Source organism: Megascapheus bottae, chromosome 15 (assembly GCF_031878675.1).
Source record: "Megascapheus bottae isolate mThoBot1 chromosome 15, mThoBot2.hap1, whole genome shotgun sequence".
Lineage (NCBI taxonomy): Eukaryota > Metazoa > Chordata > Mammalia > Rodentia > Geomyidae > Megascapheus > Megascapheus bottae.
The window spans coordinates 56739150-56752864 of record NC_143523.1 but is presented as its reverse complement, the minus strand read 5'-3'; the positions used below and the strand labels follow the sequence as shown (position 1 = coordinate 56752864).

The window sequence follows — 13715 nt, the reverse complement described above, 5'->3', positions numbered from 1 at the left end:
CAGCTACTCCGGAGACTGAGATCTGAGAATGTCAAGCCAGGCAGGAAAGTCTGAGACTCCATATTAACAAGCAAAAAAGCCTGAAACAGAGGAGCTGTGGCTCAAGATGTATAGCAGTAGCCTTGAGCAGAAGAAACACACATACACACACACACACACACACACACACACGCATGCACGCACGTGCACACGCGTGCACAAACACACACACGCCAATAAGAGATTGAGATAAAACTAAAACATGTCTGAGAGATTTCCTGAGAATTATATGTGGCTAATTAGAAAATAATATGGAAAATAATTTTATTTACTATACCTTAGCATATTCTCTGGTAATTTATAAGGAACAGAAGATAATTTGGCTCTTGGCTCTGGAGGCTGGGAAAATCCATGAACATAAGAACAGCATCCAGTGAGAGCCTTCCTGCAGCAGCATGACATGGGGCAACACACAGGTGTGATTGCTTAGAGAGTCTCCCTCCTGCTTCTAAGCCAGTTCTGTGAGGCCTCACCCCACAACCTCATTGAATTATAATTACCATCTAAAGGCCTTCCGCCAAATATTAATAGCTGTTGTGTTAGGTTTAATCACGATGACAAAGACCTGAGAAAAAAATCTTAATAGGGAGAACAGTTAATTTATTCTTCGTCATCACCACCATCATTATCATTATTGGTGCTGGGGTCCTGGGGCTTGAACTCAGGGCCTGAGTGCTGTCTCTGAGCTTTGTTAATCAAAGATAGTGCTCTATCACTTGAGTCACAGCTCTGCTTTGGCTTTTTTTTGGTGGGGGGGTGAGGGTTAGTTAGAGATAAGAGTCTCATAGACTTTCTTGCCTGGACTGTCTTTGAACCTCCACCCTCAGAACTTAGCCTCCTGAATAGCTAGGATTACAGATGTGAGCCACGGTCACTGAGCTAAAAGATTTACTTTTACTTCATGATTTCCGAGGTTTCAGCACAGGGTCAGGTGTCTCCATTGCTAAAGTTTAGGCCCACGCCAAACAAGACACGGCCACATGGAGGAAGGACATGTAGATGTCCTTTGCTCCTGGCAGCCCAGAAGCAAATAGGACAACCAGACATACCCTTCCATGACACACCTCAGCGACTCACTTCCTCCAACTTGTCTCCACCTTCCTCAGCTCCACTTCCTCCATATTCAAGTTTGTAAGCCCTCAATGACTGACTAATTTAAATAAATCTAAATAATTAGATCATAGCCCTCATAATCTAATCCTCCCTAGAAAGGCCCGCATAAACACACCCACAGGTGTGCCTCATCTGTCTCCTAGGTGTCTCTCAGTCCAGTCAAGTTCACCTTCACCCAAGATTCACCATCACACACATGTCTGAGTGTAAGGGTCAAGTTGCTAACTCAGGAACATATAAAAAACAATCTATAGACATATTCTGATTTATCTTTGTGGTCTACAGATCTCACTGGGAGAACACCAACTCCTACCATTCTATTTCTCAGCATTCCTCAATAGCTTTGGTATTAAAAGCACTCTAATAGATGAGGACCCAGCCCATTCTGGACAGCAGAATGGCAAAACTCTTCTGCAAGTGTGTTCCTGTGTGCGCACGTCCATGCATGTGCTCATGCATGTTAGTCCTGGGGCTTGAACTCAGGGCCTGAGTTCCATCTCTGAGATTTTTTTGCTCAAGGCTAGTGCTCTACTACTTGAGCCACTAATTCCTGTATGACCGGGTTGCTCCCAGCAGTAGTGAACAATGAGTTCACTATCTTTCTCCATGGAGTCAAGTGGCTGTCCTGCTCATCCCGCACCTCTGTTGCTTACAACAGATGATTTCTGTACTACCTTGGGATTAGACTTCAAGCCAGGAGTCTCTGTAGCTCTGTATAGAGATGTATAGAAAGATGTCCTTTTTTTTGTTTTTCAAATTGTTAGGAATTTCCCTTAGGAACAAGTCTTCTGCTTGGATTCCAAAAACATCAGAACTGCATTTCATTGTAACATGTCTGAAATTGGGAAAGAACAATTTCAAATCAATGGTGCTTTTTGAAAACTTTTTTTTGGTCATGGGGCTTGAACTCTGAGCTGGGCACTGTCCCTGAGCTCTTCAGCTCAAGGCTACAGCCCTACTCTTGAGCCATAACCCCACTTCCCCTTTTCCAGTGATCAATTGGAGATAAGAGTCTCTCAGCTTTGTATTGCCCAGGATGGCTTTGAACTGCGATCATCAGATCTCAGCCTCCTGAGTAGCTAGGATTATAAGTGTGTTTATAATAAACAACAATATGAAAACTTTTATGATCTATAAGATAATTATCACAGGATGTTTGTGACCATCATACAAATTAAATTGAAACAAGGGTGTTTTAAAACTCATAGGCTTTTGTTAAATGAGTTTTTCCTCTGATACCTGGATTGGCCTTGAACTCCTGAGTTCTTCTGATCTTCCTGTCTCAGCCTCTCAAGGAGCTGGGACTACAGGTATATGCTACCACATCACAAATTAACTTGTATTTCTAAATCTTATTTTTAAAAAATAACCCTAAAGTTACAAAAACAGGACAATGAATTTCACATAGACTTAAATTTCATTGAAGTTCATTGACTTTTTCTTTTGCTTGTGTATACATTCATTATATAATAGGCATTGTAGCTATCCTTTTGTTTTTTGGTCATGGCGCTTAACTCTGGGCTCAAGCACAGTTTCTGAGCTTTTTCATTCAAGGTTAGTGCTCTACCACTTTGATTATTCAGAGATAAAAGTCTCCTGATGACTTTTCTGCCTGCTGGCTTTGAACCTCTATCCTAAGATCTTAGCCTCCTGAGTAGCTAGGATTAAAGATATGAGCCACCAGTGCCCAGCTTCTATTTGTTTTTTATTTTACACTTATTTTTGCTAACCATCCATGAATATTTTTGCTGACCACTGAAGAGTAATTTCGACGTGTCTGTTCACATCAAATACTTCAGTGTTGGTCTCCTAAAATTTAAAAAAACAAAACAAACAAACAAAAAAATCCTTCTCTTTTATAGCCACAACTAGGGAATACAACACTTATGTAGACAATACACTTGATCTGGCTCAATTGTTTCCCAACAAAACCATTATTATTGTTTTTAATGATTGGTTTTTAATTGTTCCTTTTCAGAAATTATTTTCTGATCTCAGATCTGATCCAGGATCACACATCACATTTAGTTGATAGGTCTTTTCTGGTAGTTCCTCAGTCCATTTTTTTGCTCCTTGAGTATGATTACATGGTGGTCAGTTTGAAGGTACATTTTTTGTGGTCAATTACACAGATGACCTGTCTGGTTCTTAGGCTCTTCCTGTTCTGCTCCTCTCTTTCACTCAGTGTCCTGTGGGCTGGGCCAGGTTGCTGCTTCCAGCCAGCCCACAGAGTTCTTTTAACCCAAGCTCACACTTCTAAGGTCCCCTTTAGATAGAAATGTTTCTCATAGGCTCACTTGCAGCAGACTAGGTCTCCAGGCGGGGGCGCTATTGCAGGAGGTGCTGTCAACTGCAGCGGGAGGAAATAGGAAGCAGGTATCTGAGAGAGTGTGGTTGGAGATGTATCTTGCCCTGACCTTTCTCTCTCCTTCTCCCTTATTTGTCCTCATTGTCTTCCTTCCTTCCTTCCTTCCTTCCTTCCTTCCTTCCTTCCTTCTTTCTTTCTTCCTTCCTCCCTCCCTCCCTCCTTCCCTTCCCTTCTCCCTCCCTGGTTCCCTTCCGTCTTCTGCTCTTCCTTTTCTTCCTCCTCCTCCTCCTCCTCCTCCTCCTCCTCCTCCTCCTCCTCCTCCTCCTCCTCCTCCTCCTCCTCCTCCTCCTCCTCCTCATACTTGTGCTTCAGTGATGTTCTGCTTCATCATAGATCCTGAAGCCCAACACTGAGGCCTCTGACCCTGGGACCTAAAACAAAGAATTCTTCCCTTGAGGCTTTTTTCTTTTTCTAATCACAACTGCTTGCTTACAACCAGTGTAAAACTGCCTAACACTGTGGATGAAGTCCATCCACCCGGGTCACCAAGGTCACCAGCCTCACACTTCTTCTGTTACGGGCCCCAGTGCAGCTGCATGCCTTCCCCCACTGTGCAGGAGGAAGGTGCCCATGCAGAAGTAATGAACATTCTACCAGGGCTGGTTCTCAACTGTTCCTTCTGATTGCGTGCATGACCTATAACTCTGATCACTGACTTACCCTTCTGGCTATCATTCCCAGCTGGAAACCTCTTGAACCAGAGTTTACGCCTCGTTCATTCCCTTTTGGTGGCAATTCAAGCATGGAGCTGACTGAGGACTGCAGGAGTATCTACCTTTCCATGGGGCTTTTAGTTTAGGAATCTGTTTACTCAACTCTGTCAAGTTGATGACACATGCTTGCCCATTCCAACAAACACTTGAGCCACAGATCCATTTTCATTGGGAAGGCGGGGGGTTGGGGTGGTGGTGGTTCATTGGAATGAAGAGTCTCATGGACTTTCCTGCAGGAGCTGGCTTTGAACTGTGATCCTCAGATCTCAGCCTCCTGAGTAGCTGGGACTGCAGGTGTGAGCCATTAGAATGAAACTAGATACCAATCCATGGCAACTAGTAGGACCTAAAAGTAGCTGGGTATTTTATGTCTTTGGAGATCTGGACCAACGTCAAAGTGGTCTCAATACCCATACAGAAATCCCAGATGGGGATTTTCAGAAAAGATAATTTAGTCGTTGCTGCTGCTGTTTGTGTTTGTCCTAAGGTTTGAACTCAAGGCCTGAGAGGTGTCACTGTGCTTTTTTGTTCAAGGTTAGCACTCTACACAGCTCTTTTTCTGGCTTTTGGTGGTTAAATAGAAATAAGAGCCTCTGAGACTTTCCTGCCCAGGCTGGCTTCAAACCACAGATCTAGGATTATAGGTGTGAGCACTGATGTTAGTTTTTTTTTTAATTTAAAATAATTGGGCTGAGCCCAGAGTTTGGCTTAGTGGTAGAGTGCTTGCCTAGCAAGCACAAAGACCTGGGTTCAATTCCTCAGTACCACATACATAGAAAAAAGCCAGAAGTGGTGCTGAGGCTCAAGTGGTAGAGCTCTAGCCTTGAGAAAGCCCAAGGCTCAAGCCCTGAGCTCAAGCTCAGGACTGGCAAAAATAAAATGAAATAAAATAACTGGGTACTGCTGCTTTAATTCAGAACAAAGCTGGACCCGATAGAATTACGACAGTTGAAATTTCTCCAGTGTAGAGTGAATGGGAAAGCTGCAGGGGAGAGGGGAAAAGTCAGGACAGTTTGTGACAGTGTGGTCCAGAATGGCTGAAATATTGAGTCTCATTCGGGTCATTGGCTTCCCGAGGGGCGGGAGTGTGTCTCCTAGCAACCATCCTACAAAGATGCTGTGCTACATCATTTGGGAAGATGAAAAACAGAGCAACTGACTGAGAAGAGCACAATATTACCCATAGCACAGAGTGGCAAGAAAAGCACTTTAACAACCCCAACGCTTCAGCAAACATCAGTTCAGGCAGAGAAGCAGGACCCACAAGGTAGCTGTGTGGAATGCATGCTTACTTCTGCAGACAGAGACTGATAATTTAGAAATATACAGTGACCAAAGAAGATTTTGATGACAATCAGCAGTCAGGATGCACAATTTTCAGTTCAGATATTTTGTAAACAACAGATCCTGGGGCAGGTCTCCTTGCCTTTGGGTGCCTCAGTTTTCCAGTCTGTAAAACGGGGCCTGGATGGGACATAAGGCTCACCCTGGGACTCAGTGTCAAGGGGTACCCCCACTCTGGCCCTGTATCTCTCCCCCTCTTCTTCCTCCTGGGCATGCCTTCCTCCACTCTGCTGGCTCTGATCCACTTTTATGAAACCCCACAAAGATCCACCACACAAAGTTTATTGCTTAGAGGTGGTGTGAACATATCAGTCAGGCCTAGCCCTCAAGCTTGGAGCCCTGATGAAGAAACCAGGCCTTAGCGTAAAGTGCCCTGGATTAGGTGGGCTTGTCACTGCTCGCTGGCCTTGTGACTTGGATTTGTCCTGTATTCTCCCCTCTTTTGCACTCCTGTCTACAATAATGGCAGCATTAAGAAGAGGTGATGCAAAGATATGAGTTGGGTGCCAGGTTTTCACTTGCTTCTCCAGTCTTCCGTTTGTTTTTGTGTTGTGTTGGTTCTGGGGCTTCAGAGCCTGGGTACTATCCCTCAGCTTTTTTGCTGAAGGCTGGCACTCTACCACTGAGCTGCATTTCTGTTTTTTGTTTGTTTGTTTTGTTCTTTGGTTGAGATAAGAGCTTCCTGGACTTTCCTTCCCCAACTGGCTTCAAATAGCCATCTTCAACTCTCAGCCTAGGAGCAATGGGTGGTTTGTCACATTGTACAGATGGAGAAACAGAGGCAGATGGAGATTAAGGAACTGTTCTGGCACCTCACAGTGGAAGGATTTTTAACTCCTGAAAGCCAACTTAGCTCAGGTTGGTCAAGGGTATCCTAGATGGTAATGGTTGGTAATTATTTCCACATTTTCCAGGGGCCCCAAATTATTCCACATATTATTCAACATATTCCCATATTCTACTAATTTTCCAAAGTTCCTACCCTGCCCCCTTCCACCTTCAAATTTAGAATAGGAGGAGGGCTTTCTTCTCCTCCCTCCACCCCCCTCCCTGGCATTCTGGGGCTCAGGAGATCCAGATTCAGGGTCTGGTGGAGTCTCAATTTTCTCATCAGGGTAATGAGTCAAGGGGACACTCTCAGGTCACTGAGCAAATGGCTCAAGAGGCCACTGCCCATTGCCCAATATGAGCCAGAGGGGATCCAGAAGGCTTCCCCCTGAGGGACCAGGAGGGGGCCAGGCCTGGTCTAGTCTAGGGACTGAGGAGGAGCAGAAAGGAGTGGGGCATAGCCAGTGAGGACAAATGGGCGGGCAAATGAGAGAGAACCTGGGGGCGTGGCCTTAAAGGACTGGGGGCGTGGCGGCTCAATGGGCGTGTACGGAGGGCCTGGGGCGGGGCCAATCGTCTGCCGGCCGGGCGACCGGTGGGGCTAGGGGCGGGGCCTGTGCCGGGGCGGAGTCGCCGGGGCGGTGGGCGGGGCCGGGCCTCGCGGGGCGGGCTGGCGGCCACGGCGGCGCTCTCCCCTGCAGGCGTCTCAGCGCCCGGCGGCGGCGCGGAGATGCGGCTCCTGGCGCTGGCGTTGGCCGCGCTCCTGGCGCGGGGTCCGGCCCTGGGTAAGCGCGGCGGGGGCGGGACGCAGCCAGCTTGTGCGGGAGGCCGGGGATTGACCGGGCCAACAGGGAGGCCCTGCGGCCCCGGGTGGTCCCCCGTCCCCCCCTGTCGCCTGCGGTGGCCCGGGCTGGCGCTGCCCCTCTGTGGGGCGCACTCGGTCCGCAGGCTCGAGCAGCGCGCTGAGCAGCCTCGGGCCCCGGGTCCGGTCCTGGACGGTGCTCCGGGGGCGGCAGCGCCGTGGCGGGGAGGCTGCAGAGGCAGTGACAGCGGGCAGGTTCCGCTGGGCAGCAGCGCTCCCCCCTCTCTGTACCGGGACTCGAACTCAGGTCCTTCACTCTTGTCCTTTTCGCACAAGGCTGGCCCTCTACCACTCGAGCCGCACCTCCGCGTCCAGCCTTTTGCCGGTTAACTAATTGGAGAGACGCCTCTCTCGGATTTGTCTGCGCCCTGCTGGCTTCTGACTTTCAGCATCAGCTCTCACCCGAGTCCGGGTTAGGCTTGGGTTTCAGGCATGAGCTGCTGGTGACTGACAGGAACCGCTTCGTCTACACTCCCTTTGGAGACACTGGGGAAACTGAGGCCGGGACTGGCTGGGTGGTCCAGAGGGGGGGAGCTGCGCATTTGCTCCTCCGGGGTGCCCCCGGCCTCGGGGCCCACCTCTGCCCGCACTGCTGACCTGCATTCCCGCAGCAGGGCTGGGCTCCCTGCTTTCGGGACCCTGCAGGCCAGACTCAACTCAGCAATGGTCACTTTTCCTGGGTTGCCTTTGTGGTGCCTCGTGTGTATTATCTCATTGAATCCCAGTGTTATTTCAAAGTAATGAGGACAAGAGCGTATTTATAAATCCAGATACTTGACAAAACATTGACACAGTCCACGGGGCCAGTGCTGTGAAGCATTCTTTCCAGATTATTTTGTGGATGAGGAAACAGAGGCTCGGGCTTGCAGCTGGACTTGACTGAAATTGCTTAGTTTGCAAGTTGGGTCTGTTGAGCAGAGATCTGAACCCAAGAAGCCGGGCTCGAGGCTGCCCACGACCATGGCGTTGCTACTGGAAAGTTCTGCTGCAAGTCTGCCTGAGGAGTCAGGCCCTCCTCACCAGACTTGCAGCAGAACTTTCCAGACAGCCTGGGAAAGACTCCTTTCTGTTCTAGATAGTGGCTCTTCTGGCTAGGAGTGGAACAACTGGAGATTGGCTAGACCATGAGCCTGGCCAGGGCTTGTGGCCAGCACACAGGAGACCCACCACTGGGTGTATTTGCATAGTTCCTTGTCCCCACAATCCATGCTCACCTCTGACCACAGGAACATCAGCAAGGGTTTAAAGTGGTCAAGTACAACCTCTTATTCCAGGAGCCCTTGGCAGTCCTGATAGCTGGAATTTGAAATCTGTGTGTGTGTGTGTGTGTGTGTGTGTATGTGTGTGTGTGTGTGTGGAACATTTTACTTATTATTTTTGGCCTAGTGTCATTTGGATAGTTATAACATCATTTGCAATCCATACAACATGATTAATACAAACAAATGACCATAAGTCCCCAGCCAGAATCCTTGGAACAAACAATTTTGAGAGGTTCACATGACCCCCAGACCAGATGCTCTCCACATTTTAGGATCTTTCAGGTTGTACCTCTCAAAATTGTTCGATCAACTCACACTCCTGTGTGAAACCCACCACACACCTGCCTCCTATACTTCCAAGTGCTTTGCTCACTCTGTGCTCACCTGCTTAATACACAGGTCCAGGCTTTTCAACCTATCTTCCTCCTGTCCTTCTTGTGGGCATAAGGCCTTCCTGATCATCTGATCCTATACTGCATTTTATTTACTTATTTATTTAATAATAATTATTTTTTTAGCTTTCTTTTTAACTTAAAGCTGGTGCTCTACCACTTGAGCCATGGCTCCATTTCCAGCCTTTTGGTGGTTGATTGAAGATAAGAGTCTCCCAGACTTCTGTCCCTTGCTGGCTGTGAGATCCTCAGATCTCAGCCTCCTGAAGCAGCTGGGATTATAGGTGTGAGCCACTGGCACCCAGCTCCACCTTTTGATGTATAGTAAAGAAAACAGGCCAAATATTTACTAAAAGTCAAGCTACAATGCAGAGGGGGTGGTTAGGAGTTGTCTTTGAAGCCAGGTCACCTATATTCCAGTTCTATCATGTGCTGTGTGAGCTTGAACATATTGCTTAGCCTGTCTGTACCTCAGTCCTCTGATTTGTCAGTGGAGGATTAGCAGAAGAGGAGGATAACCTGGAAAGTTTGTGTAAAGAGCTTAGGATCATGCTTAGCATAGAGGCCATGGGCAAGCTTCTGTCACTGGGCCAGGCAGTGTTTGTCCTACATAAGGGCTGAGTTGAATCATAGGCTTAATATGAGTCACCCCTCTGGTAGCCTCTCTTCACAGTGCTCCTAAATCCAGCCTCCTGGGATGATGGGGCGGGGGGGTGTCAATACTGGGGTTGGAACTTAGGGGCTCATGCTTTCCCTTTTCTTTTTTATTCAAAGCTGGCACCCTCTCACTTGAACTAGAAATGTGGCTCAAGTAGGAAAGCGCCAGTCGTGAGAGCAAAGCCAAGCAGGGCACGCAGCCCTGAGTTCAAACTCTAGTATCGGTCCAAACAACAACAACAACTGCATTTTAAAGATGTGACTCACGGAACCTTTGTGCTCTGAAGGGAAGGCACTACACCCCTCTCCCCCCGCCCACCGTCCTATTGCACATGGGGAAGCTGAGGCTCCTCTCTGAGAATGCTTTTCTGTTAGAAGTAAGCTTCAGCACAGCTCTGATGAACTTCAGCCCTCACCTTTCAACTCTCAGGCCTACTTCCTGTGCACAGTTTCTGTCTCTCCAGAGAATGAGGAAGGCCTTGGGTTACATCCATCTTTTACTTAGCCCATTTCCCTCTGGAGACTCATATGCAGGCAGAGGTGGGGATCTGGACTACTGTAGGATATAGTTTACCAAGAGATACTGACTTGTTCATTCATAGTCTGTGGGCTTCCTCCTGCCTCAGGGCCTTTGCACAGATGGAACTCTCTTCCAGGAAAGTCACTCCTGGCTGCTGTTGCTGTTATTTTATTACTTCTGGTGTGAACTTTAGCATAGATCACATTTCCAGATCTCTTCTTTGACCTCAAAGTCTAGATGAGGGTTGTTCTGTGATTTTCTCAAACCCTAGACAATTTCCCATAGTTAAATTCTCCTATATCTTTTCCTGAGGTGTGGCTGGCTTTGTGCTATTTAACTGGACTCAAATGCCTGTATTAGCTTTGAACCTGTGATTCTCAGATCTCAGCCCCCTGAGTAGCTAGGATTATAGGGGAGAGCCACTGGCACCTTGTCGTAATGATTTTGTTATTCTTGTTTTGGTGTGTGTGTGTGTGTGTAGTAGTAGTAGTAGTAGTAGTAGTAGTACAGTTTGAACTAAGGGCCCAGGCACTATTACTATCTCAGACTCTTGAATAGCCAGGACTGTGTATATAGCCACTGGCACCTAGCCATAGCTATTGTTTTTATGTTGTGGTGAGGGGTTTTGTTTGCTTGTTTTGTTTTTGCTTTGGTGCAATACTGGGCTTGAACTTAGGGCCTAGTTACTATCCTTTAGCCTTTTCACTCAAACCTGACACTCTACCACTTGATCACACTTCCACTCCCAGTGTTTTGGTGGTTAACTGGAGATAAGAGTCTCGGGGACTTTTCTGCCCAGGCTTGCTTCAAACAGTAATCCTTCAGATCCCAGCTTTCTGATGGCTAGGATTAAAGGCTGATTTTAAGCCTCAATCACTTCTTGACGATGGTGGTACAAGACAGTGCAATGCCCAATTTAGCGCCAGCCCACTGTCCTTTCTCCCAGCTTGCAGGATGTCTTCACACGTGCATGGCCTGAGGCATAGCTGGCAGAGCTGAGACTTGGAGTAGGAAGGCATGGTGTGTGTGTGTGTGTGTGTGTGTGTGTGTGTGTGTGTGTGTGTGTGTGACAGTGGTTGGGCTCTTCTTCCTCAATTCTCAGCAGTGCAGGATCATAAAGTAGATGGTACCTTTTCCCTTGGCACTGTGTAACTTAAGCAATTTTAGGCAAGCCGAGGGCTGGGTATGGGGGATGTGAGTTCTGTCATTCAGATGGTCCTGATGGGAGGTGGGGGGGGGGGGAAGGCCTGAGTTCCCTGGCCACTGAACTCTCCTGGTCTTACCTCTGGATGCAGCTGTGCCTGATTCCCGCCTTTCTTCCTTCCTTTGTTTTCTCTGTAGAGTCCAGGGGTCCTGATGATCATTGCTCTGCTAGTATTAAAATAAACATCCTACTGTGTGCTCCATGGCCAGGCTGACTCTACAGCTGTACCCTGTCTCTCTCTGGCTGGACTGGACACACACACACACACACACACACACACACACACACACACACTGAACTTCCACTTGTGCCTGCAAGAAGGCTACCTGTGGTGCCCATGGGTACACTTGAATGCAGTGGGCACCCCACAACTCTAAGCCTAATGACATCAGCAAAGTTTTCAGCCTGAGGAGGACTCAGTCACCTCAGTTTCATCGCCTCTCCATTTTGAAGGTGGTGTTGTGAGGACAGTGAAGGAGAATGGAAAAGGAATAGGCTGGATTTGATTGTCAACAGGTGAGGAACAGCGAGGGGCCCAGAGCTTCTGGTAGGACTGGAGGTTGTGCTAGGGACTGGACTTTGGGGTAGGTTTTGTAGGGCTTAATGAGGAAGCAAAAATTAGAAAATGGGTTATTGTCTCTTGGGGGCCTAGGGCGAGGTTCAGGCCCCCAAGTGTGGTAATAGCCCACAGTGGGGCAATTATCACCTGGGGACTGAGGTAAGGTTTTGGCCCAGATAGGGAATGCCTGCCTATGGACAGGTATGTGGTCAAGCTTGTCCGTGTATTTTGCTTGACCCTGGGAATAAGTCAGAACTCGGTCCTTTAGGTGTGACTATAAGAACTGGTGGCACATGGGGGTTATGTCTGTTTTCTAAGGCTGACATTTAGAAGAAAAATTCCTCAGCTAGTCACCTGTGTCTTGTGCCTTATCCATAGCTACTCAGGAGGCTGAGTTCTGAGGATCACAGTTCAAAGCCAGTCTGAGCGGAAAAGGCCATGAGGTTCTTATCTGTAATTAGCCAGTGAAAAGTCAGAAGTGTAGCTGTGGCTCAAGTGGCAGAGTGCCAGCTCTGATCTAAAAAAGCTAAGCCAAAATGTGGATCTCAAGTTCAAGCGCTAGTACTGGCACACAACTACCCCCCCCAAAAAAAATGGGGGTCTAAATTGAAGTTTAAGGAGGCCAAGTCTGGCCGGCGCCATGTTGCGACATGGTGGATGGTGGGGGAATGTGAAGCCACTACCTTTCAGGTGAGGGGCGTGCCTGAATCCCTGGAGGCAGGGGAGGGCACTGGGCTGATAGGTCACTGAACCTGTCAGTCCAGTGCCTGGCACTGGGAAGTTCCTGTGACCCTGTCCCCTGACCTGACCCTATCTAGGCTCAGAAGAGTATAAAGTACCATTGCATCATGCCACCATATCTCCATGTTCACATCCTGTGTCTGGTCTCCTGGCTGTTCTCCAGTCAGCTATATTGGAGCTAAACTGGCTCGTTGGTATTATTTTTGTTTTCTTTCTTTTCTCTCAGGCCTTCCTGCCTCAGTTTCCTAGGTGTGTTAAGTGTATTTGCTCGCTGCTAGTCTTTGGGACAGGAATCCACCCACCATGCAGTCGCTGGCCCTTTAATAAAGATTCCAAGATTTGACCTCTCAAAAATGTGGCTTTTCTGTATTCTCAACTACAACAAAACCACCTGTCTGGAGGGGGGAAGTTGACGGTCAAGGTAGCTTCTTCTTGGCCCTCTCTCCTAGGCCTCTACTCCCTGGGTCCCTGCAGAGTCTTTTCTTCTGTGTGTCTGGCCCTCAGTTCCTCTTCCTCTTTGGAAACCAATCATGTTAGAGGGGACCTAATGGCTCATTTTAATTAATGACCCATATAAAGATCCCCCAGCATGGTCCCATCTTTCCATCCTAGAGATGAGGATAAGGCGGAGATAACACAAACAAGGTGGAGAGGTCACAGCTCAGTACAAAGCAAAGGTCTTTGCACTTTGGTGGATGCCTGGACCATTTGGAGATCCAAATGGGTCAACATAAAGGCAGAGAGGTGTGCTGCCAAAGGGAAAAGCAACATGGCATCCAGGGAAGCTAGTTCAGCTCAAGCCTTTTTCTTGGGAACTGTGATGGAGCCTGGGCTGCAGGAATGGAAGGGTTTCTAGGATGGAATCTGGCCTCTTATGGGGGACTGGAGCACTTGGCGTATTCTCCTGGTTGCAGTCACTATAAATAATTCCTTCATTGCTGCATTAACCAGAGGGGAGCCTGGAGTGGGGTCCGGGCTGTGTTGTCATCTCACCCATATTGTCTCCATTTCCTGTCTTCCCAGCTCGCCTGGGTTCCTGCTGTGGGGAGCCTGTGGGGTTGGGGCGGGCTTGGCTTTGGAGTCTGGAAGGCAGCTGTTGTGTCTCTCTGCTCT

General features: G+C 48.1%; 1 protein-coding gene across 1 annotated transcript in view; it reads left to right on the top strand.

Moving 5' to 3' along the window:
- Nucleotides 1–7111: 7111 nt before the first annotated feature.
- Nucleotides 7112–13715, top strand: part of Vstm4 (V-set and transmembrane domain containing 4) — an 82988-nt gene continuing 76384 nt past the window's right edge. The window contains exon 1 of the mRNA XM_090347019.1: nt 7112–7190. Within this exon, the coding sequence (XP_090203145.1) occupies nt 7136–7190 (55 nt within the window). The 5' untranslated portion in view covers nt 7112–7135. The remainder of the gene's footprint in view (nt 7191–13715) is intronic.